This window comes from Lacerta agilis, chromosome 7 (genome assembly GCF_009819535.1).
Source record: "Lacerta agilis isolate rLacAgi1 chromosome 7, rLacAgi1.pri, whole genome shotgun sequence".
NCBI lineage: Eukaryota > Metazoa > Chordata > Lepidosauria > Squamata > Lacertidae > Lacerta > Lacerta agilis.
The window spans coordinates 7,743,844-7,769,556 of NC_046318.1; the positions used below are offsets into that span (position 1 = coordinate 7,743,844).

Below are 25,713 nucleotides of genomic sequence, written 5' to 3' on the forward strand. Positions count from 1 at the left end.
TTCTGTTTTGGTGGTGGTTTTTTTTTTTTTTTTTTTTTAAAAATCTTGTTTGATGTTACATAAAAACATCCTGCAAACCTGCCATGCGTTTTACCCCGTGACTTGATTGATCTGATTCCCTTCCAATAAACTCCGAAGGGGCAATGGCAACTTGGCACTGTGCGTTATTGTAACGAGCACTTTAAACTAAGCCTTCGCCATCTGCTGCGCTTCTCTGCAAAGAGGGTCTAATTTGCAGTTAAAAGAGGAAAAGGGGGAGAAACAGAGACACCAGCATGCTCCTCCACACCGACGTATTCTTTCTAGCATTTGTTGTATTATATCTAAAGTGTGAACAAAGAAAGAGCTGGGCGATTGCAGACATAAAATATATTTTTTTTTAAAACAAAAAAATTATTGATTTTCCACAATATAAAGAACAAAAACAACAGAAAAACACAGATAATAACAATAACAATAACCACAAAACAAATACTAAAATAACATCAACAAAATAAAAAGAAAACAAATACATACCTTACACACCTAGACACTCCAACTATCAATTGTAATCTCGTTCCAAATCTTAATTAAAGGGGGACTTCCCCCATTCTCTCTCCTGCGTTCAATTCTAGATTTTCATTAGTAACTTATCTCATTATTTTAAACAATACATTCACCATCATTCTTCTTCTTTCTCTCAACCTTATATACCTTTTGAATTCTAAATAAAAACAAATACCACCTCATATTGCGAATCATAATTTCTTATAACCTTTTCCTTTCTTAGTTCCATAAAGCTGCTGCTTTATTACTTCAAAATCATACCATAACATATTAAACCATATTAAACCAATATTATATCATAAAAACCAAAGTAATTCTTCTCTATTCCAAATCCATTTTCGCTCTCTGACGTCGGGGTACCATGATGAGCCTTCCTAGCAATCACATACCTTTTTTTCACCCTACCCCTCTTCTCGCCATCTTCTCTCCTTCCTCTGCTTGCAGACATAAAATAAAATAGTGTTTCATGCTCCTCACTTCACCAAAGTGGTAGAAAGTTTCAGGGACAGCTTTTTGGTGGTTAAATTCCTTTGTGAGGAGGAAATCCAGGAGAATTGTATATTTTCACATATACAAATTGAGCCAGGGAGAGCCACCTGTCTGGGAAAGCGGCATCCAGTCTGAAAAGCTTGCAGGTGTTGTGAGATTTCTCTTCTTTTGATTGTTACTGGCTGAATTATATTTAATTAAGGTGGTTTCCACCCCTAGAACTGACAAAAGGTGTTCTTTAGGCATTCAGACCTCCTGCAGTGAGCACCTTGTGACCTCCCCCCAAATCACATTCCTCTTCCCATTTTCATCCCTTCCCATGTACAATGGTACCTCTGGTTACGTACTTAATTCGTTCCGGAGGTCCGTTCTTAACCTGAAACTGTTCTTAACCTGAAGCACCACTTTAGCTAATGGGACCTCCCGCTGCCACTGCGCCGCCAGAGCACAATTTTTGTTCTTATCTGCGGCAGAATACGGCTGGCAGTGTGTTCACTGAAGCCAGATGGCTGGTACATATCACATATCTGTACCAGTGGTTCATTTCCCAGTCCACCTTCAAAGTGCTAGTTTTGGTCTTTAAAGCCCTAGCTGGTTTGGGGGGGGGGGTCAGGTTATGAACCTGAACCTGTTGTTGTTGTTCAGTCGTTCAGTCGTGTCCGACTCTTTGTGACCCCATGGACCAGAGCATGCCAGGCACGACTATCCTTCACTGCCTCTCGCAGTTTGGCCAAACTCATGTTAGTAGCTTCGAGAACACTGTCCAACCATCTCATCCTCTGTCGTCCCCTTCTCCTTGTGCCCTCCATCTTTCCCAACATCAGGGTCTTTTCTAGGGAGTCTTCTCTTCTCATGAGGTGGCCAAAGTACTGGAGCCTCAACTTCAGGATCTGTCCTTCTAGTGAGCACTCAGGGCTGGTTTCTTTGAGAATGGATAGGTTTGATCTTCTTGCAGTCCATGGGACTCTCAAGAGTCTCCTCCAGCACCATAATTCAAAAGCATCAATTCTTCGGCGATCAGCCTTCTTTATGGTCCACCTCTCACTTCCGTACATTACTACTGGGAAGACCATAGCTTTAACTATACGGACCTTTGTCGACAAGGTGATGTCTTTGCTTTTTAAGATGCTGTCTAGGTTTGTCATTGCTTTTCTCCCAAGAAGCAGGCGTCTTCTAATTTCGTGACTGCTGTCACCATCTGCAGTGATCATGGAACCCAAGAAAGTGAAATCTCTCACTGCCTTCATTTCTTCCCCTTCTATTTGCCAGGAGGTGGTGGGACCAGTGGCCATGATCTTAGTTTTTTTGATGTTGAGCTTCAGACCATATCTTGCACTTTCCTCTTTCACCCTCATTAAAAGGTTCTTTAATTCCTCCTCACTTTCTGCCATCAAGGTAGTTATGAACCTACTCATGCTTTAACATTAGGGAAATTGGCAGACATCAGGGGGGGGGGACTTCCTCAGTGGTGGGTGGCCAAGAGATGGTCACTTGGCCCCTTCCATTGTAGTATTCAAGGGGGCTTTCTAAAAATCACTTGTTTCAAAAGGCTTTTAATTGATGGGCACAATTATTTTATTGCTGTTGCTTTGGAAATGGCACCAAAGGGACCAAATTATATTTTAAGGCTTACGGCATATGCTGTGATACTGACTAAAACAAAATCCACATCTTTCACGAAGCCTTTGGGCTGAACCCTTAACACAGAATAAGTCCCTGCAACTGCATTCATCCCTTGAGGTCTTGGGCAGTGTATTTATTGATTAACGTGTGTGTTCATGAAATTCTAAATGCACTTTGTTGCTGCTGTAAAAAACAATGTGGTATGTTAATCCTAAATTAGGCTTTCTGCATAAACACTCAATAGCCAGTCAAGTGAATTTCCCCACAATGTCATGAAAACAATTATTTTACCAAAGCGCCCTCTACTGGAAAGGGGTAGATACTGCAGAACTTGATGTTTGTTTTGGCTCTACAAAGCAAATGGGTCTTTCCATGTTAGAAACCTGCTTTAAGGTATAAGGCAGTCTCTTTTAACGATTCATGAAGGCGCTAAGAGATGCCATCAGGGGATTGGGGGTGAGGCGCCATCAACAAATGACACCCAGCTCTATCTCTCTGTTCCTTATGAACCAGGAGAGGCAGGTCCGGTGTTGCCTGGAGGTGGCAATGTGCTGAATCTGGAAAAGACAGAGGTGAAGAAGAAGAGTTTGGATTTGATATCCTGCTTTATCACTACCCGAAGGAGTCTCAAACCGGCTAGCATTCTCCTGTGAAGTGTGACTAGCCCAAGGTCACCCAGCAACTGCATGTGGAGGAGCGGAGACGCGAACCCGGTTCCCCAGATTACGAGTCTACCACTCTTAACCACTACACCACACCGGCTCTCCAGTGTGGTGTACTGGTTAAGAGCGGTAAACTCGTAATCTGGGGGACCGGGTTCGCATCTGGTCTCCAGGTGCTGTGCCCTGTGGGATCTCAGATAAGGAAACTGGAGAAATGACCTGTTTTGGATGAGATTGCATCCTGCTTGAAAGAACAGGTATGTAACTTGGGGGCGTTCAAGTGATCCAGCTTCAGCTCTGGAGGTGCAAGTGGCTTCAGTGGACATGAGGTCCTCTTTCTACCTACAGCTGGTTTGTCAAAGAAATCCTGCTCTGGCTAACTTCCAGGCAGGACTGTTGCAATGTACTGGGTGTGTGTGGTGGCCCCCAAACCTGCATTGGTTACTAATTTGCTCCCAACCCCAATTCAAGGGACTTACCGTATACTGACAATGGAAACTGCTTGGGTCCCAGATATATGAAGGAGTGTCTCCTTTTGTATCAACCTACCCAAGTGCGGGTGGCACTGTGGGTTAACCACAGAGCCTAGGGCTTGCCGATCAGAAGGCCGTGATGGGGTGAGCTCCCGTTGCTCAGTCCCTGCTTCTGCCAACCTAGCAGTTCCAAAGCACGTCAAAGTGCAAGTAGATAAATAGGTACCACTCCGGCGGGAAGGTAAACGGCGATTCCATGCGCTGCTCTGGTTCGCCAGAAGCGGCTTAGTCATGCTGGCCACATGACCCAGCTGTACGCTGGCTCCCTCAGCCAGTAACGCGAGATGAGCGCCACAACCCGAGTCGGACATGACTGGACCTAATGGTCAGGGGTCCTTTACCTTTAGCTAAGTTTATCCAAGTTTTTGGATTGGCAAGAATCTCTCCTTAAGACAGCACCACTGGCAGAAGTTCGTGTGGCAGCAAACATGAGAGGGCCATCTCCGGGGCAGCCCCCCAGGGTCATGGAAAGCCTTCCCCTCCAAGGTGTATCTTCCACCAATATGATACGCTTTCTGTTGTCAAGCCAAGTAATACCACTTTGCTTAGGCCTTTAGGGAGTGGAAGTACTCAGTTTCTCCTGCAGAATGATATTAAATTCTGTATTCATTGCAGGTGTTCAATACAGTGGTACCTTGGTTTTCGAACGTCTTCGTAGTCCAACGTTTCGGAACTCGAACGCCGAAAACCCTGAAGTAAACGCCTTGGTTTTCGAACGCACCTCGGAATTTGAACAGGAAAGGCAGTTTCCGTTTTGACTTTTCCATATTGAGGCTTCCGCTATCGGTTTTCGAACGTTTTGAAACTTGAACAGACTTCCGGGAACGGATTACGTTCGAAAACCGAGGTACCACTGTATTGCTTTTATGTTTTATAATATTGTGTATTTTAATTTTATACTAATGTAAATCCCTTGCCCTGGGACCATTTGGAGAAATGCAGTCTTGTTCAGTCGTGTCTGACTCTTTGTGACCCCATGGACCAGAGCATGCCAGGCACGCCTATCTTTCACTGCCTCCCACAGTTTGGCCAAACTGTCTACAAATGTAATTAAGTGCTTTGCAGAGCATGCTTCCTTTTTACTCACCACCTAATTTCTGAGTCTGTACTGTCCAGATTTGCAATTAGGTCAAGAACTTACTGGGTAATATGTGACGCTGTTTCAAGAACTTTAAGCAGGAATGGTGGGAAATCCTTTATTATCTCTGACCCTTGTCAGTGTTGGTGGGGGCTAATAGGAATCTATGTTGTTGTTGTTGTTCAGTCGTGTCCGACTCTTCGTGACCCCATGGACCAGAGCACGCCAGGCATGCCTATCCTTCACTGCTTCCCAGTTTGGCCAAACTCATGTTAGTAGCTTCTAGAACACTGTCCAACCATCTCGTCCTCTGTCGTCCCCTTCTCCTTGTGCCCTCCATCTTTCCCAACATCAGGGTCTTTTCCAGGGAGTCTTCTCTTCTCATGAGGTGGCCAAAGTACTGGAGCCTCAACTTCAGGATCTGTCCTTCTAGTGAGCACTCAGGGCCGATTTCCTTGAGAATGGATAGGTTTGATCTTCTTGCAGCCCATGGGACTCTCAAGAGTCTCTTGCAGTCCATGGGACTCTCAAGAGATCTTGCAGTCCATGGGACTCTCAAGAGGCAGTGATCCATGAAGGGGATAGGAATCTATAGACCAATATAAAGCCCCCAACAGCTACTCTTTACATTTCACACCCATGGAAGCTTTTCTTCAAATGCAAACAGCAGGTACAGGGTCTGCAATCCAGATCAGAAGCCCCCTGTAAACACCACGACCTGAGCCAGGGTCATCAGGACCTTCACAGCTACAATTCATTTTTTATGCATCTAGAACATTAAAAGTACTTTATTTGGGTATACAGTGTTTATTATTTGCACTCCTCCACCGCTCAATTATGTGGCAAGTGGGCACATCTCAGGAAATGCCCTTTGTGTAGTTAAGTGACTTTCTGCCTCCTCTTCACTGGCAGCCTTCTGGCACGCTTTTAAGAACTAGACTTTTGACAAAGCATTGGGCAGGACGATGAATTGTACCTCCTGATTTGATTTTAATCCGGTTCCTCGCATTTCATTTTGTTGCAGTGTTTTACCTCCCCCCCCCCCAATTGGGACGCAGGTGGCACTGTGGTCTAAACCACTGGGCCTCTTGGGCTTGCTGATCAGAAGGTTACTGGTTCGAATCCCTGTGACGGGGTGAGCTCCCGTTGCTCGGTCCCAGCTCCTGCCAACCTAGCAGTTCAAAAGCATGACAGTGCAAGTAGATAAATAGGTACCGCTCCGGCGGGAAGGTAAAAGGCATTTCCGTGCGCTGTTCTGGTTCACCAGAAGCGGTTTAGTCATGCTGGCCACATGACCCAAAAATCTGTCTGTGGACAAACACCTGCTCCCTCAGCCTGAAAGCAAGATTTTGAGCGCCATAGTCACCTTTGACTGGACCTAACCTTCCAGGGGTATCTTTGTTGTTGTTGTTCAGTCATGTCCGACTCTTCGTGACCCCATGGACCAGAGCACGCCAGGCACGCCTATCCTTCACTGCTTCCCGCAGTTTGGCCAAACTCATGTTAGTAGCTTCGAGAATACTGTCCAACCATCTCATCCTCTGTCGTCCCCTTCTCCTTGTGCCCTCCATCTTTCCCAACATCAGGGTCTTTTCTAGGGAGTCTTCTCTTCTCATGAAGTGGCCAAAGTACTGGAGCCTCAACTTCAGGATCTGTCCTTCTAGTGAGCACTCAGGGCTGATTTCTTTGAGAATGGATAGGTTTGATCTTCTTGCAGTCCATGGGACTCTCAAGAGTCTCCTCCAGCACCATAATTCAAAAGCATCAATTCTTCGGCGATCAGCCTTCTTTATGGTCCAGCTCTCATTTCCGTACATTACTACTGGGAAAACCATAGCTTTAAGGTAAAGGGGTCCTTTACCTGTACTTTTTTACCAATTTTTTTACTATTTCGCACAGTGTTCTTATTTGGAACTGTTCAGGTAGCAGCACTCATGGAGAAGAGCCTCGGATATTCTGTAAAGTTGTTGCGTAAATGTGTAGGGGTCTGTGATAAAACACAAATAAGCTTTCCAGAAGGTGGCTGGGGTGTGTGTGTGTCTTATGTCCCCAGGACAGTATTTGAGCATCTCAATAGCAACACCCACACTCTGGAGTGTCCTGCTACAAATGGAGCCAGTCCTTTTAACTCCCCTCCATCTGTTTCAGCATCCAGCCAAGCTGTTTCTATTTACGAAAGTGTTTGCTAATTGCTGATATTGTAACGCTGCTATTAAAACCTGCATTGCAGTCGAGTTAGATTTGATGGCTTTAACTTCTAATGATTGATGGCTTGCTTTAAACATTTTAGCTGCTTTACAACTGGGCGAGTTTCAGATGCTCTGAGTAGTTAGAAAAGCAAAGAACGAGTCATTTTTAAAAATAAATTATTGATATCCTTATCACAATCAACCAACGTTGAGGCAAAACTTAAAAACCATATGTTCAGCCTACGTGGGAGTGGCAAATGAAGTTTGATCCTTGCAAAACAATCTAAATAGTCACTTCAATTACATTTTGACACTTATGCAAATATGAATCTGTTAAATGCACAAATAATATTTATTAGAAAAAAAATTATACAGGCATGTAAAAAATCTGAAAACAAGTGAAACTACATTAGATGTTTATACAATTTCAAGTTTTTTTTATTACTATTTTAAACTCCAGTTTCTATATATATGTAGTAAAATTCCCAAAGCGGAACAACATGAAATGTGAAACACATTATATGACTATACCATATATACACATTCTCACAGAGAAAACATCTCATTCTTCTATATACTGTAGATATTGTGTACAGAACTCAAACCATGCTTCTGTTAAATTCATTAAAATTTGAAAGGCCTACTAGCATGAATAAAGGACATGATCTGATCGAAAATCTTCTCTTTTTCTTTTGAGGCCAATTGACAAATTTAGGGAGTATGACAAATCAGTTTTGAAAGTGGCCAGAGAGGCATCACTTCTCATTAGGTGAATTTATTTCCTTTGCCCCAATGTCATCTCTGGTCAAAAAGATGCACAGGATTTAGAAACAACACCTCAAATCTATAAAACCTGCTTACAGAGGCAGGCTTGAGATAAGTCTTCATATCATGAGAAGGAATCCTTCTTTAAAAGTGCCTTAAGCTTTGCAGAGACTAGTGAACAAAGAAGCAAAACAATTTATTTATTTATTTTTAAAAAGTTCGTTTCATCCAAGTTTCCAGTGAAAATTGTTTGGAGAACATTTGGCATAACTAAAAAGAGACTTTGTAGTCTCGGGAATTCGCATCCTACAAGACCGTTTGCAAGAGAACACTTCTATTTGCATAGATGAACATTCCCCCCCCCTCCCCGATTTAAATCTATTGTCTTTTCTTCTTGTGGCATTTAAGGCAATGCTCAATAGCTTATTGTTTCTACTGCCACACAAAGTACTTCAGGCGACATTGAACAAAGATGTCTTCACGACATCTCCACAAGAGTTTGTGTTTTCCGCCAGCCTCCAAGGAGGGAGATTCATGGCTCTTCCCATTTGAAGGAGGTTATTTCAGATGGCACTGCTGCATTGTCCTGTATGGTAAAAAAGAAAAGAAAAAGCCGTCCTCCAGGAACTTTTATGAGCAGCCTTCGGTTCTCCCAGCACACTTCAGTAGACTGCGGACCTCTGCTATGCTGCTTGTGACAGCAGGAGGAAGGCTTTTTGCATTTACTGCTTCCCAAGCTTGGATGGCCTCCAGGACTTTAGGTGGATTGCTAGGACCCAACTCGCAAAGCGCATATGCCGCTGCCAACTGGACACCCCAGGCCACATCTGCAAAGATGGGAAAGAGAACCGTCAATAATGCCCTAGACCAAAAGCCATTCAGGGTTGTGAAAGCAGCACAGTCAACTCAGTGGAATCGCAGCACTTTCTTCTGGCATCCTGGTCTCTAAGTACTTGCATTTCCCAGGTCAAACTCGCTTTTCAATTTCCCATCACACAGAAGCTGGGCTTCACTGCCTCTAGAGAGATTACCGTATTTTTCGCTCCATAAGACACACTTTTTTCCTCCTAAAAAGTAAGGGGAAATATCTGTGCGTCTTATGGAGCGAATGGTGGTCCCTGGAGCAGAATTGCCCAGGGGCCAAAAGCAGGTCGTGCTTTTTGTTTTGTTTTTACAAAGAGAAAAGGGGGTGTTGAAAGGAGCCCGCTCAGCAGCTGATCAGCAAGAGATCGGGAGAGAGATAAGTCCCCGGCTCCCTTTCAGCCCCGCCCCGTTGCCCAGGCCTCCATTGTTGAATGTGCTGCAGAGGGAGGTTGTTCGTTTCCCCAGCGACATGTGACTGGCTGATTAGATTATCTGTCTGGAAACTGTAGAAACAGCTCCCTTTCCTTTAGAAGCTGCAGAAATGTGAGTTGACCCCCATAAAAACAGGGCTTTTCCTCTTTGCTTTTCCCCCTTTGCAAAAGAAGCTGCACAAATCTGAGCTGATCCTCAAAAAACAGGGCTTTTCCCTTTGCAAAAAGCTGCAAAACTTTGAGCTGATCCTCAAAAAAACAGGGCTTTTCCCTTTGCAAAAAAGCTGAACAAATTTGAGCTGATCCTCAAAAAACAGGGTTTTTAAAGGAGGAAAACCAGAAAAATATATATATTTTTTTGTTTCCTCCTGTAAAAACGAGGTGCGCCCTATGGTCCAGTGCACCCTATGGAGCAAAAAACACGGTATTTTTTTATATAGGAAGCAATATAGAAATGGTCTAAATAAGCAAACAGAACATCCACAAATGTTCCTGGGCATCTCCTTAAAGGTAAAGGTACCCCTGACTGTTAGGTCCAGTCGCGGACGACTCTGGGGTTGCGTGCTCATTTCGCTCTATAGGCCGAGGGAGCCGGCATTTGTCCACAGACAGCTTCCAGGTCATGTGGCCAGCATGACTAAGCCGCTTCTGGCGAACCAGAGCAGCGCACAGAAACGCCGTTTACCTTCCCGCCGGAGCGGTACCTATTTATCTACTTGCACTTTGTCGTGCTTTTGAACTGCTAGGTTGGCAGGAGCTGGGACCGAGCAACGGGAGCTCACCCCATCACGGGGATTCGAACTGCCGACCTTCTGATCGGCAAGCCCTAGGCGCTGTGGTTTAGACCACAGCGCCACCTGCGTCCCGGTTGTCTCCTTAGCACAGGGCAATAGCTGTCAGATGCTGCACTGCATTACGGTGCAGGGCAGAACGGTTGTTACCTTTCTCTTTGGCATGCTGGAGAAAGACCCCAATAACGGAACTGATGTTTTCGACAGCAGAAAAAAATCCTTCTTTCAGTCCTATTTGGCCTAGACGACCTGTGAATAATCAACAGAAAGGGGTGATTGTTATGTAAAGTACTTCAGAGTGTGAGGGGCTGGGGGGCACTGACGTAACTCCATACAAAAAAGAATGAGAATGAAGCTAGGCTAGAAACTCTCTTCTGCCCCACCATCGGACATCTAGCTGCTGCATGGAGGAGAGGAGCTTAAAGTGACTGTCTTCATCCTGCTGAAGGAAGCGAAGATCTCCTGGCACTTTATAATCAAGGAACTTGCATAATGCAGGGGAATAGGCAAGGGTCAGATCCTGGACATATTATTTAGTTCCGATACGGCAGCAAGTGTGAGAGAGTCGTGCAGGGCACAGCTAAGAAGGCACCAGAAGGGAGACAAAGAAGGAACAGCAAAGACAGCCAAATCCACGTCTATCAATCAGTCCTTCTGCCCCCTGACTCGAGAAGCATGTTGCCATTCAGCCAGAGATAAAATGGATACAGGATGCTGCAGAGATCTAATAATAATAATAATAATAATAATAATAATAATAATAATAATAATAATAATTATTATTATTATTATTTATACCCTGCCCATCTGGCTGGGTTTCCCCAGCCACTCTGGGCGGCACCCAACAGAATATTAAAAACACAATAATACATCAAACAGTCCCTAAACAGGGCTGCCTTCAGATGTCTTCTAAAAGTCAGGTAGTTGTTTATTTCCTTGACATCTGGTGGGAGGGCATTCCACAGGGTGGGCGCCACTACCGAGAAGGCCCTCTGCCTGGTTCCCTGTAACTTGGCTTCTCGTAATGAGGGAACCACCAGAAGGCCCTCGGAGCTGGACCTCAGTGTCCGGACTGAGCGATGGGGGTGGAGACGCTCCTTCAGGTATACTAGGCTGAGGCTGTTTAGGGTAAGCTTTAAAGATGAGCACCAAAACTTTGAATTGTGCTCGGAAACATACTGGGAGCCAATGTAGGTCTTTCAGGACCAGTGTTATGTGGTCTTGGCAGCCACTCAGTCACCAGTCTAGCTGCCGCATTCTGGATTAATTGTAGTTTACGGGTTAAAGGTACCGTACTTTTCCATGTATAAGATGAGGTTTTTTCCTGCTAAAACAATGTCCTGAATTAGGGGCTCGTCTTATACACAGTTAGCACATTGTTGGGACGGGGGATTGGCTGCTGCTGCGAGCATGATGTTTTCAGCGGCGATTGGTGGCTGCGGCAAGGGCTGCTGCTGATAAGGCTGCTGCTGCGGTAATTGTGTGTGTGATTGGGGGGCTGCTGTTGGCCAGCGAGATAAGTTGTCTCAGCGACACGTGCGATAGCTCATCAACTCTGTGCAATCTCTCCCCCCAAAAAGCTCAACAACTCTGTGCAATCTCTCCCCATTTTCTTAATTTTGAGTCCCCCAAAATAGGAGGCGTGTTATACACAGAAAAAAATACGGTATATGCAACTACGTGGCCTGTAGTCTTCTTATTTGGGTGGGATGTGGGGAGAGATCCCAGCAACCCTCTCCTATTAGTTCTCAAGAGGCTGCAGCCAGAATGTAAAAGCCATCACCACTGCAAGTTACTGGCTCCTTTTATTCATGCACACAGATGTGGACTAAGTGGGGATATCAATGTCCCCAGGAGACAAATGGAACATGTATTCCAACAAGCCTGGTAGCCACAGAGAAAGTGCTGCAGGAGTGCTTTTGATTGACAGACATCTCTGGGGACAATCAACCCTGGTTGTCTCATTTGTTGTAGGGGTTGTCTTGTGGGAGTCCCTAGGTGGGCTATCCTCCCTTGGATACTCCCGCTTTTTTAAAAGTGCCCCGAATTTGGAGCCGCTTTGAGATTTATCATTCATTATGTCCAGTTTAAGGTGCGTAGAAGGACGTTTTGGCCCGGGATGAGCTCTGACGTATTTTAGTGTCCCGGAGGGGGGTCCTTCCCCCGTGTCCTTGTTTCAATCTTCCTCATATATGGCGTGTAGGGCTCCTAAGTTGTCCACAAAAATTGAGCCATTCCTCCCCGGAGGAATCGCTATTTCAGCTTGATGCGTTATTGTGTTCTTTGTTATAGGTGGATCTGTAGGACCCAATTCCTCAGGTGACAGAAATCGTCTTTGTGTCCACTCTCTATTGGATAGATGTTTTGTGGTAAAAGTTGCATAATTGAATTCCCTGGTGGCAGGTATGGCTAGGAGGGTAATAGATTTCTTTATGGATGCTAGTCTTTCAATTAGCAGGAGTGCATACTCACCAATCAGTCTGAGCACTGTTGCTACAATTATATCAGAAGGGGAAGATACGTTGCCATTGCCGTTTCTGTTCTTTATCCACTTATCCATGATAGGCCAGAGTTCTTTGCTGTGGAACGAAGCGGACAATGAGTACATTATGTGCTGAATGCCTTTCGAAACCAGCTCGACCTGCCAGACCTACACCACACTCCTTTGGAATGGAAAACCTCCAAATGTTTTTGATTTGAGAAAACATATATTCCCCCCCCCCCATTTTATTTTATTTTATTAATTTTAACAAAACACAAACAAAACACTACACAAATACTACATACAATAAAAAACAATATAACCCACTACCAAACAAAAATACTTATTTAAACCTATCTATTCTATTATATCGTTCCAGGAACCTTAGTTCTTAAAATAAATGCCAAACACTGGATTCAGGAGAAATCAAGAGTAAGCGTTTTATTGCAATAAAAGGTCCAGGGAGTCATCTCCTAAAGACTGGACATTAATCACAGGTATCCAAAGGTTTTTATAGACCCTTCAAACGTTACATATTCATATCTTACATTAAGCATCAAGCCAATGAGTGTATGACAGCAACCCAGAAATCCAACCCTCTTGTCCCCAGAAGACTCTCTGAACTTCACCCTAGTTAGCTGAGACAAGGAGATTCACTTCTGCTTTCTTGTAACAACCTTCTGCCCCGTGAACTCTCCTTTCGTTGGGTCATTGTTTCAGCTTGGTAAGCATATAGATCTCATTATGTCATTTGGTAAAACTCTATATATGTATCGAAGACACCCAGAACATTCTGCAGACATCCTGTTTCTCCCAACATCCTGACTCACTTGGGGACATAGGACCCATGACATAATTTATATCTTCTGCGGTCAGTCTGCCTAGCTAGATATTTCTGCTTAGTTCAGCTATAACCCACAAACTCTTTGTAAGAAGCATTCCTTACAAGGTACAGTCTTAACACATAAGCATACAGAATAAAGCAAAGGTGAGATTATATGTTCCCAGGTTACAACAATTCTTCTATATAACATTGTAAGTTGACTTCCTCACATCCTCTCCGGCTGCTTTCCTTGTAAATCCTCTTTAGTAATTTCCTTACCCTTTTCTATTCTTATATTAAAATTCTAATCATCTTATCTTTATTTTAATAACCTTATCATTACTTCCTCTATTACTATACCTTATCTAACTTCTATATCTGTAGCCTAGCTATTTCCACCTGCCTGTTTTAAATAGTAATTTTAGCATATTTCATCAAATATACTTTAAATTTAGTCCAATCTTTCTCCACTGCATCGTCCCTCTGGTCTCGGAGTTTCCCGGTCAGTTCAGCGAGTTCCATATAGTCTATCATTTTCATCTGCCATTCTTCGATCGTTGGTATTTTTTCTGTCTTCCAATTTTTTGCCAGTAGAATTCTAGCTGCTGTTGTGGCGTACATAAAGACTGTTCTATCTTCTCTTGGGATTTCATGGTTTACAATACCCAGTAAAAAGGCTTCTGGTTTTTTACTAAATGTGTTTTTCAACACTTTTTTCAATTCATTATAAATCTTCTCCCAGAAGTCTTTTACTTTCGGGCATGAGAAAACATATTAAGTTGCAGTAACAGCAGAACAACAAGGTTGGCTTAGCAACAGCCGCGCCCCGCAAGCATATTAGAGGAAACAGCCTAGGGAGAACCTCTCCTGTCAACCTCTCCTAGACAATGACACTTCTCTTTCTCAAGCCCTGGGAGGAAGACCTTTCATCGCCTACAGACAGCCACCCAATCTTAAACAATTCCTCACCCACAATAACACAACAACAGGACTTAACATGGACACTGGTACCAGAGCCTGCAATAAACCCAGATGCCAACTTTGCTGCCACATACACCCGGACAACACCATCACTGGCCCCAACTACATCAAACATACCATCTCAGGACTATTTAATTGCTCGTCTTCTAACACTGTGTATGCCATCAAATGCCAACAGTGCCCTTCAGCTCTCTACATTGGACAAACAGGCCAAACCCTACGCCAAAGGATAAATGGACATAAATCTGATATCAGGAATCACAAGACAGAGAAACCAGTAGAACACTTCAGTCTCCCTGGACATTCTATACAAGATTTCAAAGTAGCTGTCTTACTACAAAGGAATTTCAGAAACAGATTGGAAAGAGAAGTTGCTGAATTGCAACTAATTACCAAACTTAAAACCATGGAGAGACCTGGTCTGAACAAAGACATTGGATTCTCATCTCATTATACATGACAAAGCTATCTTTAGCCATCTCACCCCTTGCTTTTTCCTGTAAGACAAATTGCAGTCGTTAACAGGTTTTCCACACCTATCAGCCAATGACCCATTCCCACCACCCTTCTGAGTAATACCCCTCCTCACTCTCTCACTAAATATAAGGGTCTGGTGACTTCTGTTTCAGTGTATCTGAAGAAGTGTGCATGCACACGAAAGCTCATACCAAGAACAAATTTAGTTGGTCTTTAAGGTGCTACTGGAAGGAATTTTTTTTATTTTTTTTATTTTGTTTTGACTATGGCAGACCAACATGGTTACCTACCTGTAATAGGGAGAATGGGTGAACCAGGTGGAACACCTTTATTATTAAGTACAATAAACAACAAAGACTTGTAATACCTTATGATATGATCGTGTGTCCAACGCCACTTTTGATGTGAGCACAACAGATCAACAGCAAACACATATTCCCATGTGCCCTCTTTCAGGTCTTCTCCAAATTGCTCACTGAGCTGAAATTCCATCTGTGGACACAACTGTATCGCCAAAAGCAGGCTAGAGACCATCATGCCAACGTCTGCTGGTGCATTCTGGAAAAAATGAATGAATGCTGATTTTGTTCTCAAACACTCTACCCACAAGACTTTATAGAGATGGCTAAAGATTAGTGAGACCACTGGTCACAAAATGGTAGTGCAGACGAACTGACAATCCCAAAATGAAGCAGAATTGGGTATAACCAGCTGGCTATCTAGTAATATGATGTTAGGTAAAATAGTATTAAATGTAGCAATAAGATATATGAAATGAGTTAGTTATTTGAAGTTGTAATAAGAATAATGATGATTGATGGGAAATTAGTTACAAAGTTACTAAAGTAAATTAGAACTGAACGCAGTGGAGAGAACGGGGGAAGTCCCCTATTTAAGATTCAAATTAGATTTAAACATTAAGCATCTTAGTGTTCCAGTGTTTGTGTTTTAGGTATGTATAAGTTTTCTTTCTTTTTTAATGTTTCTTTTTTTAGTGTGTTCTTGTTGTATTTGTTGTGCTTTTATTGTATTTGTGTGATTTATTGTGATTTGTTGTTTAATGTGGAAAATTAATAAACTTTTATAAAAAAAAAACCAGCTGGCTATCACTGACATCACATCCAACTGCTATCAAATCCATCTTTGCCTTTGGAAATTACTAAATTCTTTGCCGCTGCATTTTTCTTGTGCCAAGGAGTTCCACAGCTCTGATTTCCTCTCATCCACAGGCTCTAAGTGGAGAACGTGTTGTCTTTTATATTTCCCCCTTCCTACTACCCCACATGCCTATAAAAGTATTTTTTTATCCATCTCACGGTGAAAATGGCAATATTTTAAGTAGTGGTTTCCCCAGTGGTTTTCTTTGGCTCACATTTGATTCAGCGGCATGTGAAACTGCCCCAACCCCCACCCCAAAATCAAACCCACTTTCTTCAAAGTGATGCCCAGCTCTTCAGAAAGTGGCGTTTGATTAACAGGTAACACAATAAATATGCACACTGGCCCTTTCTTATGCCTCTGTGAATAGTGAGATTCTGCTCTTCTATAATCAACAACCAACTCTCTTCTGGCCAAATGCAAAAAAAAAAAAAGGGATCCTGTCAAATGCTCATACCTCTTCCCAATTCAGGTAAGTTCTCAGACATTTCAGCACCTCCCCTCTTGCACGCTGTCTGGCAACCAACTGGATAGCTTTGCTGATCACACCTTCCGAGGAAAAGATCTCGCCCCACATGTTTGCAATAAACAAGGTTAGTATGGCTGCTTTGGGGAAATCTGGCAGGGAGAAAGAAATTAAAAGAAGAAAGGAAAACCCTTTAGGTAACAGAAGTGCTCCTGGTTACTTCCAAGCAAACATTCCCTCCTCTTGGGATACTATAAGCAGCGAGGGGCTAAAGCACTTACCTGTCCCCCTTTCCATGTCCCTTTTTCCAGTTTACGCTCAATACTCTCTCTCTCTCAATCTCGGAGACCACTGACCATGCTCAGTATATTAATCACGCCTCCATACCAGCTAAATCGTGTCTCCTGCACATACTTACAAAATTACCTGTTTAGATCTAAGGAGCTTCGGCTCTCCTCAAGCAGCCATACCCTAAAGGTAGCACCAAGGATTTAGGCTGCAATCCTAACCCCTGGGTGGCAGTGGTGGAACTTGTTTCTTATTCTATTCTATTTATAAAAACAGTTATTAGATACTGCTGTATGTTTACAATGATATAAAAACATAACTACAGCATCATAGGACGTTAAAAACAAGTTAAAGGCAAAAAAGAAATGAAAAGCAAACATTCAAAAACTTTATTGCCTGCCTAGGCAGCTGGTGGTGCTAGGGTAGAATAGGCAGCCAGGAAGGGGGAGGGGGAACGCTCCCAGGTTGGCATAGTGAAGAGATCCTGATAGAGCCCATTGAGATCACCATGGCTGTGCTGACTTAGGATCCAGTGGGTTCAGTGGTTGGGCCACTATCCCCAGGGCAGTTTACAAAGTTGTTTGAAAACAACAACCACAAATACGTAAAACCACAAATCATTTTGTTTCCCCAGCATTTGGGTAGCCCGGTGCCTGGATGCTTATATTCCGATTCAGGTTTTCAATATGCTTGTTTATTTTTGTTCTGGCTTGCGAATATTTTCGGGACTTTTTGTAGCGGGGAGCAATAGATATATATATTTAACAAATCCAACCTAACCTCAGTGCAGTGGAGGAGGAGATCAAGCCTTTGCACTAGGGACGGAGCCCCAGGTGTGAATAAGGTCCTCTGCATTAGTTCTTTATCCTGCAGACGCCCAGTCCACGCAATTATTCCCCATTTAGTTTCTTAATGGAGGGCAGGAAATCACACAGACCAGGCCCATTGCCCCAGCTCACCATTTGCGTGGAGGGTGCGGATGGCAGTGGAGGCTGTGTCACAGAGGGGAGGGAACTGCACCACTTCTTCTCCATAAGACTGCAGCATTGCTCTGATGGAAATGTATGAACCAGGCCTGTGGATCGTTTAATCAGCCAACAACCCTGGTAAACACACCTTTGCCGAAACAGCGAGCATACATTGATTTATTTCGTTTATGAACCGCTTCCCATGAAACATCCAAAAGCGATTAACATATCTGAGAAGGATTCAGCTGGAACACAATGCACAAGATGCTTTCCACCATAAAAAGAAGAAGACAAAGACAGATCATACCTTCCTTCAGAAGACTGTAGCAAAACAGGCGTGCTTTTTCAAGGTCTCCCAGCTGTCGGCATATTCCAACATACACCCTGCAGAGAGCCTGAATGTGATTGTGGCCCAAGGTCATCTTCTGTTTCTTCAGTTTCTTCAGAATAGTCTGTAATGCTGTCTCGGCTAAGTGCTGTAACATGCAAAATGGTATTTTCCATTGAGGATATTTCAACATGCATAATATACCTTTCCAGTAGCACCTTAGAGACCAACTGAGTTTGTTCTTGGTATGAGCTTTCGTGTGCATGCACACGAAAGCTCATACCAAGAACAAACTCAGTTGGTCTCTAAGGTGCTACTGGAAAGAATTTTCTATTTTGTTTCGACTATGGCAGACCAACACGGCTACCCACCTATAATATACCTTATTATCGGAAAATAATATACTTCTGTCCTTGAACAGAAATGCTGATGATCTTCAGAGCTAATTTCTTTATCAGATACAGGCGATAAATTAGGGAAGAACAGATCTGTCCAAGCAAGCGCAAGGACAAACATGTTTTGAAACCACTGGAAAAGTGCACTCGTGGCAGTTTGCAGCTGAAACTGGTAAGCTGCAAAGCTTAAAAATTCAGAAAACCAGCAACTAAACACCACAGTAGTAGGAGCAAAGGACTAAATGCATGGCAGGCACAAGAAGTAACAGTGGAATGAATGTTCTTTTAATGAGCCATCTGAAACATTATATGGAAGAAGACCAATTGACCAATCCCTATCACCTCCAGTGAAAAAGGATCTCTGCCGGATTCTGAGATAACTTCTCATTTGTGCACAATTGCCGCACTGTCACCTTAAAAAGTTTGAAAGACCTGTAATCCGTGCAGGGAATTTTTGAAGGTCTTAATTAATACCAATATAAGGTAGAAGATATGCTAGGGCCTAAGTTGGGAGCCAGCACAGCTGAACAGTGGCTGGGTGGGTATGTTCCTTGCTTCTTATCCCATCCAGACACCCGGACACAAATGAGAAACACTCTCAGAAATCAAAAATCCTGAAAACAGGTCGACAGCACAATTTTGCAGTGGACCTTGTGCTGAATCTTTCCCCTCAAATCTTCCCATGGTCTTTTTTTGGGGTGGGGGTGGGGGGTAAAAGCACTCTTGGATGGAAAGACCTCAAGTTCCCTCATCCTAAAATATGTACTAACAGGGAATCTTACCACCTGGGGGAGCTCCCAATGAGATTAATTTCAGGTCTGACCCTAAGCAACTGAGGAAAGCATGTTGGCATCTACAGCTGTTTAGAGAAACACCAAATGAGTACTGCTAGAAAATGCGTTGCCAAACTTTGTTGTCGGTTAACTCTTCTTTGGCTTTGCATTTATGTATTGAAGCCTGGATCGGGGTTTTCTTTTCTTTTTTGGCTTTTTTTGGGGGTAATAACAGATTTATTCTGTGTTTGGTAAATGGTTGACTTTTGAATTTACTGACATGCTCTGTACTCCACATATTTGTATTTTGATGTTTTGAATGTTTTCTGCAAGCCGCTTTGGCCGCAGCTGATTGTGGAAAAGCAGCATATATGTAAACTCAAACAAACAAACAAACAAACTGGAACTTGGGAAGGTGATCACTCCAGAGGCATGCTGCCACTTAAAAACTGGCCATCACGATCTGGCTCTTAGCCAGTGAAGTGCAACCCAAAGCGCTCAACAACTCCAGCAATTGAATAAACTATCAGACAAGTTGAAGTGTTTCAGAAATGCCTCCATACAATTTTAGAGCCCAAGCGTTCATCTAAGGCAGGGATAGATTCACCTGAACCAGGCTTACACAGCATGTGACCCACAGCCCTCCTCTTTATGCAGTCCAAGGCACCCATGTTCCTGGGTGTACGGAGGGGGGAGGGTCACAATATTTACAGATTTGATGACCAAGTTAAGATGGTTTCCCTACTCCCTCCGCAAGTTCCGCCTTATTACAGACATCCAGATAGAACTTGGATGTGAGAACTGTTCGATGCATTTAGATCCCAGTGCAATCTGCTTTCAGAAGCCTTTGTAAACCAAGACACAGGCTTAAACCTGTGAAACACAAAACTAAAGGACAGGACTCACTGGGGGGGGGGGGGGTCTGTGGGCCACGTGGAGTGGGGCGAAAAGACGTGGTCTTAAAACACACAGTACATTCTTTATTGCGATCCAAAGCCCATATTGACTGAATGCCCCTCGCAAAGGACCCTCTCTGATGCACATCGGATTTCTGGGGGTGACTGCACCCCCATCACCCCAGCAGATGTTGCTTTATTTTTATGGTGTTTAAGAGGGGGGAACAGTTCCTCTGCTCTGTTCTCATGTACAACAGGCTAAATGGAGACAACTGTGAGCAAAGTCCATGTGCACTTGCTCACCTGTGGAAGAGACGAGCTGGGATGGGTGGCGGTGGCAGCAGCTAAGTTTGCAGAGTTCAAAAAGTTTGAGAAACATTGGGGTAAACACAACATCAAAAATTCCCATGGATATTAGCTGTAAGGGACTGAAAAACCACCTTTTGGTCAAAAGTGTATGTCTGTTTGTGCGGGTGTGTATTAAGCCATGCAAATCCAGCTTCACGCCTTTAACAAAAATCAAGATATGAGTCAACACCCCCAATCAGCCACAGCAAACGTAATTATATGTCCACGTATGAACTGCAAGAGGCGACATGATAGCTTGGCAGAGAGGTGCGTTCAAATGGTCTCCTCTACGGCTTCTACCATCTTAACTACTATTCCAGAAGGTTTCACGCTCACTGTTTGGTTGTATGAGCTAAACCAGTTTAAAACAACAACAACAACAAGAAGTGTAACTGACCTTCTTAGCAACGCCAAGTTCATAAACGGCTTCTTTCTCTTCATCTCTCATGGCTGGGAGCTTCGAGGTGTTGCCCACCAAAACATGGCTACGGATAACAGGTAACAGGTCAAAACAGGCTTTGGAAACTTTCTCCAATGCTACCATCACAATGTTGCTATCGGAGTCGTCGGTTTTCTTCGCAGCCACAAGCAATTGCGAATCGGCGTCACCAGTTAAGTGAGTAGCACCCTCGCTACTCAGATTGATAGTTTCCTCAGCAGGGCACTGTATGCCAGCATCTGCGACTCCAGCTGAAGGCTCTTCCTTGCAGAAGTTTGATTTTGGCGACTTGCTATCTAGCCTTAGCCTTTTGGCATTCTTTGGCACAGTCACAGGTACTAATGCCCTTTTCCCAGTGTAGCACGCATTGGAAGACAGTTGCTCTGGGTCGGGCTTGAAACTGCTCCCTGTTTTAACAAAAGCGGTGGACACAGAAGCGATTGCTTTAAAGCCACTGATCTGATGGACCGGTTGTGGGGCGTTCTTGCCATCCAAAGAAGACGACCTACTCAGTTGAATGTTACCTTTCAGGATGTTGAGAGTTCTTGCTCGGGCAGATAGCTCTGGATACATGCTGTCCAGGATCTTCACTGAGTTTTCCTGGGGTACGGGTGGAGCAGTGCCGCCAACTGCCGACGGAGGAAGCCTGCCTGGCACGGGGAGGGCGTGCTTGGGAGTGGCGGCACAAAACTGAAGAGGCGAAGACAGAGCCCTCTGACGCATCGGCGCGCCAGAGGGAGAAGGAGTGGTAAACGTAGCGGGAGACTTGCATTTGGGGGTATCCAACGGCGGCGACCTTAGAGGAGGAACTGGAGTTTCGCGTAAAGGAGAAATCATTCCATCAAGTGGGGATGGCAAAGAAGACTGGCTAGATGATGACATCACCGGGGAGAGGGGCCTGACCGTCCTTGGAGGAGTAGGCATTAGAGGTGGGAGCAAGGGAGGCAATGGAGGGCCCATCTCTTGCCTAATTTTCGTAAGGGTTTTTGGAGAACCGCACACTGTAGGCGTGGAAGTATCTGCATTGGCAAAAATGGTCTCGGTAAGCAGTGCTTGCCGACTTTTCCTCCTCCCCTTGCAGCTAGGTATTCTCTGGAGAGGCCTAAGACCTGCCTCTGCTGAAACATTTCTAGGGTCTGGTGGTTCGAGTGCTTGTCCTGCTCCGTTATTTCCGTGAGATGCAAGAGCAGCGGGAGATTCCACTTTCTCAGACACTATTTTTTGAGGTTTAGAGCTAGAGCTGGAAGATTCGGAGGCAGGTGGTACGGAATGCCGGCTGGTTGGAGCAGGAAGAGTTTCCCCTTCGTCCTTTATATGGGTTTCCTTGTTGTGAGGGGCACTGGCATCCCCATCAACACAGACGGGTGTTATCCGGTTCTGCATCAGGCTGGAGCTGCATCCCGAAGGGCTAACGCTCCTTTCTTCCTCAGCATTTGCTTTCCCTTTAAAGAAATCCAACTGGATTTCTGAGGTTTCTATACTAGTGCCACTGTATTCTGAGTGTGGTGCAACTATATCACTATTAAATTCTGCGTCACTTGCAGGAGGCTTCCTGGAGAGAGGTTTTCTGTCACGTGTTAGCCCTTGTCTCATCAATGAAGCGACTGCTGAAATGTCTTGTCCTGCTTGCCTCTCTTCCGACTTCTCTATGGATGTAAGAGATTCCAATTTTAAGGAGGCATTTTCATTGCTACATGTCCATCTTGTGGCGTATGAATGTTCCCATATCCCTTCCATCACTTCAGCAACATGGGAGCCAGTGTCATGTACTGCAGCCGGTGTATATTCCGGGGGTGCCTCTTCTGTTACATGGGACAGCTCCTGCTCACCACCCACATCTGCTCTGGACACTGCAAGCCTTGGTTGTGGTTTTGTGCAATTCACCTTCCTTAATGGATCCAAGGTAGATGATTTCATAACCATGATAGTACTTTCAGACACTGTCAGCTCATTCACCCCTTCGGATCTTGTGCCACTGCTCAATATTGCATCAGTTTCTTTAGCTGTCGCTTCACTCCAATTATGTTCTACCTCACAGTTTCTCGAAGGAATCCCTAACTTCTTATCGAGAGGAACAAGCAGCTTCTCATCACTTGGAACAGATTCGCTCACTACAAAAATGTCTACGGTATTAACACTGTTTAGGCTCGATGGCTCGGGAGTTTGTGCTTCAGTGAGCTCCCCACAACACATTATCTGGGATTCCCTGAGAGTTGGCTGTTCTCTGGCTTGTTCAATTTCCATTTCATGGAAACTGCAACAATCCATTGACTTATTTTTGTCTACCTCAGAATCAAGAACATTTGCCTCTTTACATGTCAAGTCTTCTCCAGAATTGTGATCCCTATGATCAGCATCTTTTACTCTGCTTGGAGAGGAAGGGGTAATGTACCCTGGGACAGAACTTTGGCCATTTCTGCTAAAGAGCTCATAATTGATTTCAACATTGGACACAGTGACATTGGAGGGGTCTGCAATGAACTTAGAACCAACTGTTGTAGTGACAGAGGAAGTTGTTTCAATAACTGCATTCTCTGCTTCTAATTCATCTTGTCCAGACTGAGCAGGACCTCCATTTGTGTTCTGTTCCAATTCCACCCCATTTGTTACAGAGCACTTATAATTCGTTTCTGTCCCTTCCGCAGCATGCTTCATTTTATCAGATGAATTGCTTTCAGCATTCCAGATTGCCTTTTCTTGAGATGGTGCATCGTTTATTCCATACTGCAAATCTTTAAAAATCAAAGTGGGTTCCATATTTCTGTCACACAGAGTTCCAAGAGCAGATGTTTTTTCACTTCCTTCTTCTATAATAAACTGTGCAGTCCCAGTTTCTGTTATTTTCAGCGGTTCACTATCTTCCTTCTCAAGCCGTTCTGATGTCAAGCACAAATCTTCCGCAACAGCCTCAGCGTGCTGAAAGTTAATTGAAACGCTATGCACTTTGGGTTTACACTCAGGTTTAATGTCTGCATTTTCAACATACCCTAGTTCTGAAGCACTTTCAGTGACATTCTCTGATTCAAAGAGTGTGTGCTTACTTTCAAGAGACCCCTCGGAACACCCTTCAACAATAAATGCTTGCGCTGCTAACACAGGACTGCTTTGATCATCTGGCTCCTCTTGTGGTGATTTAATAGAATCTTTTTGGTCAATGTATTGTTCTAGTTCTACACATTCTTTTTTTACATCCATTGATTTGGGTTTCTCAGTAATGCTATCAGTTATTTTGCCTACGACGTTTTCATTTTCAACTTTCAGCTGGTCATCTTCTCCATGTCTAGTAGGCACAGAAGGGAGAGTGCTGCTTTCCTTCCCAGACTTGATTATTTCACCTGTACAATACAATGAATTATTGCATCCATCACTTGCCACTGTAATGTGAGAGTGGGGCCTCAGGGTATCAGCATTCCCTAGTTTATTCTCCCCATTTAATTCATATTGCTTGTCACATTCCTCTTCACTGCTGTGATTTTCTCCTACGCATTGTGATATGATGGCTGCATCGGAGACACGAGATTCTTTTTCAAATTCCTGTGTAAATGTTACCTCAGCACCTCGTTGCTGGAGCAACGCCCTAGAACATTCCATTTCAGAGAGGAAATTATGGTTGACGAAATTCATGCTCTCTTCCATTAATGCTCCATCACTGCTGGCTGAGCAGAGCCCTTCAGTTGCATTTTGTTTGTATGTTGTTACAAGTTCAGTGTGTTCTTCCCCAATACATTTTGCTTTCTCAAAATTAAATTTAGATTGGACGTCACTGGGGCCATTCCCCATTCCTCCTTGCACATCACCAGAAACATCCTGGAAATTTTCAGGAGCTACGAGCACATTTTCAGTAGCTAAAATGGACCCTTTGGTTTGCTGGCGATTGCCACCTTTCGGTGTTTGAAGCCAATCACCTTCCACTGTCCCAATGAGCTTGTCCTTCCCTTCTTTTAAGAAGTTACTAGGCTCTTCGTGCATATGTTCAATGCTGCTTCCAACTTCTTCTTTCGTGGGCATTGACTCAGCTGTTTTTTCTTGACCTTGTAAGTTAGCCGATGGAGACAATAAAGCAGGCATCATGAGTTTGTCCTTCGCTTTCATCATATTATCTAAGTTTTTGTTGATGTTTTCTGTACCGTGTACTGCTGGTTCAGTGGCTGTGTGTGCCTCCAATAAGTCAGAATTCTCCTGCAGATGCTTCTCACTCTTTGATATGGCATCTCTCTCACTAAGATACACTGAAGTTTCTGTCACAGGGTCATGACACAGTGCTGACTCTTCTTCCGTCAATTTGCTAAGTCTTTCAGGTGACTCCTGAGAATTGCCATTTGTACTGTTTGCGCTAAAAGAGATGCATTTGCTCCGAGATTCTGCTGAATGATTCTCATCAGAAATTTCAGCTTTTGGTTCACTTTTTTCTAAAATATTTTCAAGCATTTGCACATCCTGGTTCATTTCATCTTCATCACTGGAATCTGTTAAGTTTCCAAATAACGCATCCTTAAAGAGATATATGAGAAGAATTAATATAGTACTCATAACAGTTCAAATGTTTTATGAACAGTCATTCAAGTTACAATGTTCATTACTTTTTTTCCTTTCAAAAAAACTGATACTGCTAAAGACACATCTAAACAGATATGCAATAAAAACATGACTGAGGTGTAGTTCTCAGTAAACCGGTAAACCTACTTCTGCGCTGTTCCACTTCAGATCAGAGCTGCAAGTTTACATGATGGCATTCTCTTCAAAACCATAAAAACCAAACCATAGAAAACTAGAAAACAGGAAGTAGTTCTTTCTGACAAACAGTTTTCTATGGAGGTTTTTTTGCACAGAGGTTTTACCACTTCAATGAGAACTAAGACCAAGATAAACTAAAGAGTATTGATCAGAAACAAAGAGGGAGAGTTCCTTTTTACAGGGCTT

General features: G+C 43.7%; 1 protein-coding gene across 1 annotated transcript in view; it reads right to left on the reverse strand.

The window, feature by feature from the left end:
- Positions 1–8,098: 8,098 nt before the first annotated feature.
- ICE1 (interactor of little elongation complex ELL subunit 1) overlaps positions 8,099–25,713 on the reverse strand; it is a 38,019-nt gene continuing 20,404 nt past the window's right edge. The window contains exons 14-21 of the mRNA XM_033154311.1: positions 23,305–25,284; positions 20,752–23,259; positions 17,922–18,090; positions 16,350–16,510; positions 15,102–15,292; positions 12,444–12,550; positions 10,122–10,220; positions 8,099–8,712 (exon numbers count right to left, since the gene is read on the reverse strand). Of these exons, the coding sequence (XP_033010202.1) occupies positions 8,516–8,712; positions 10,122–10,220; positions 12,444–12,550; positions 15,102–15,292; positions 16,350–16,510; positions 17,922–18,090; positions 20,752–23,259; positions 23,305–25,284 (5,412 nt within the window). The 3' untranslated portion in view covers positions 8,099–8,515. The remainder of the gene's footprint in view (positions 8,713–10,121; positions 10,221–12,443; positions 12,551–15,101; positions 15,293–16,349; positions 16,511–17,921; positions 18,091–20,751; positions 23,260–23,304; positions 25,285–25,713) is intronic.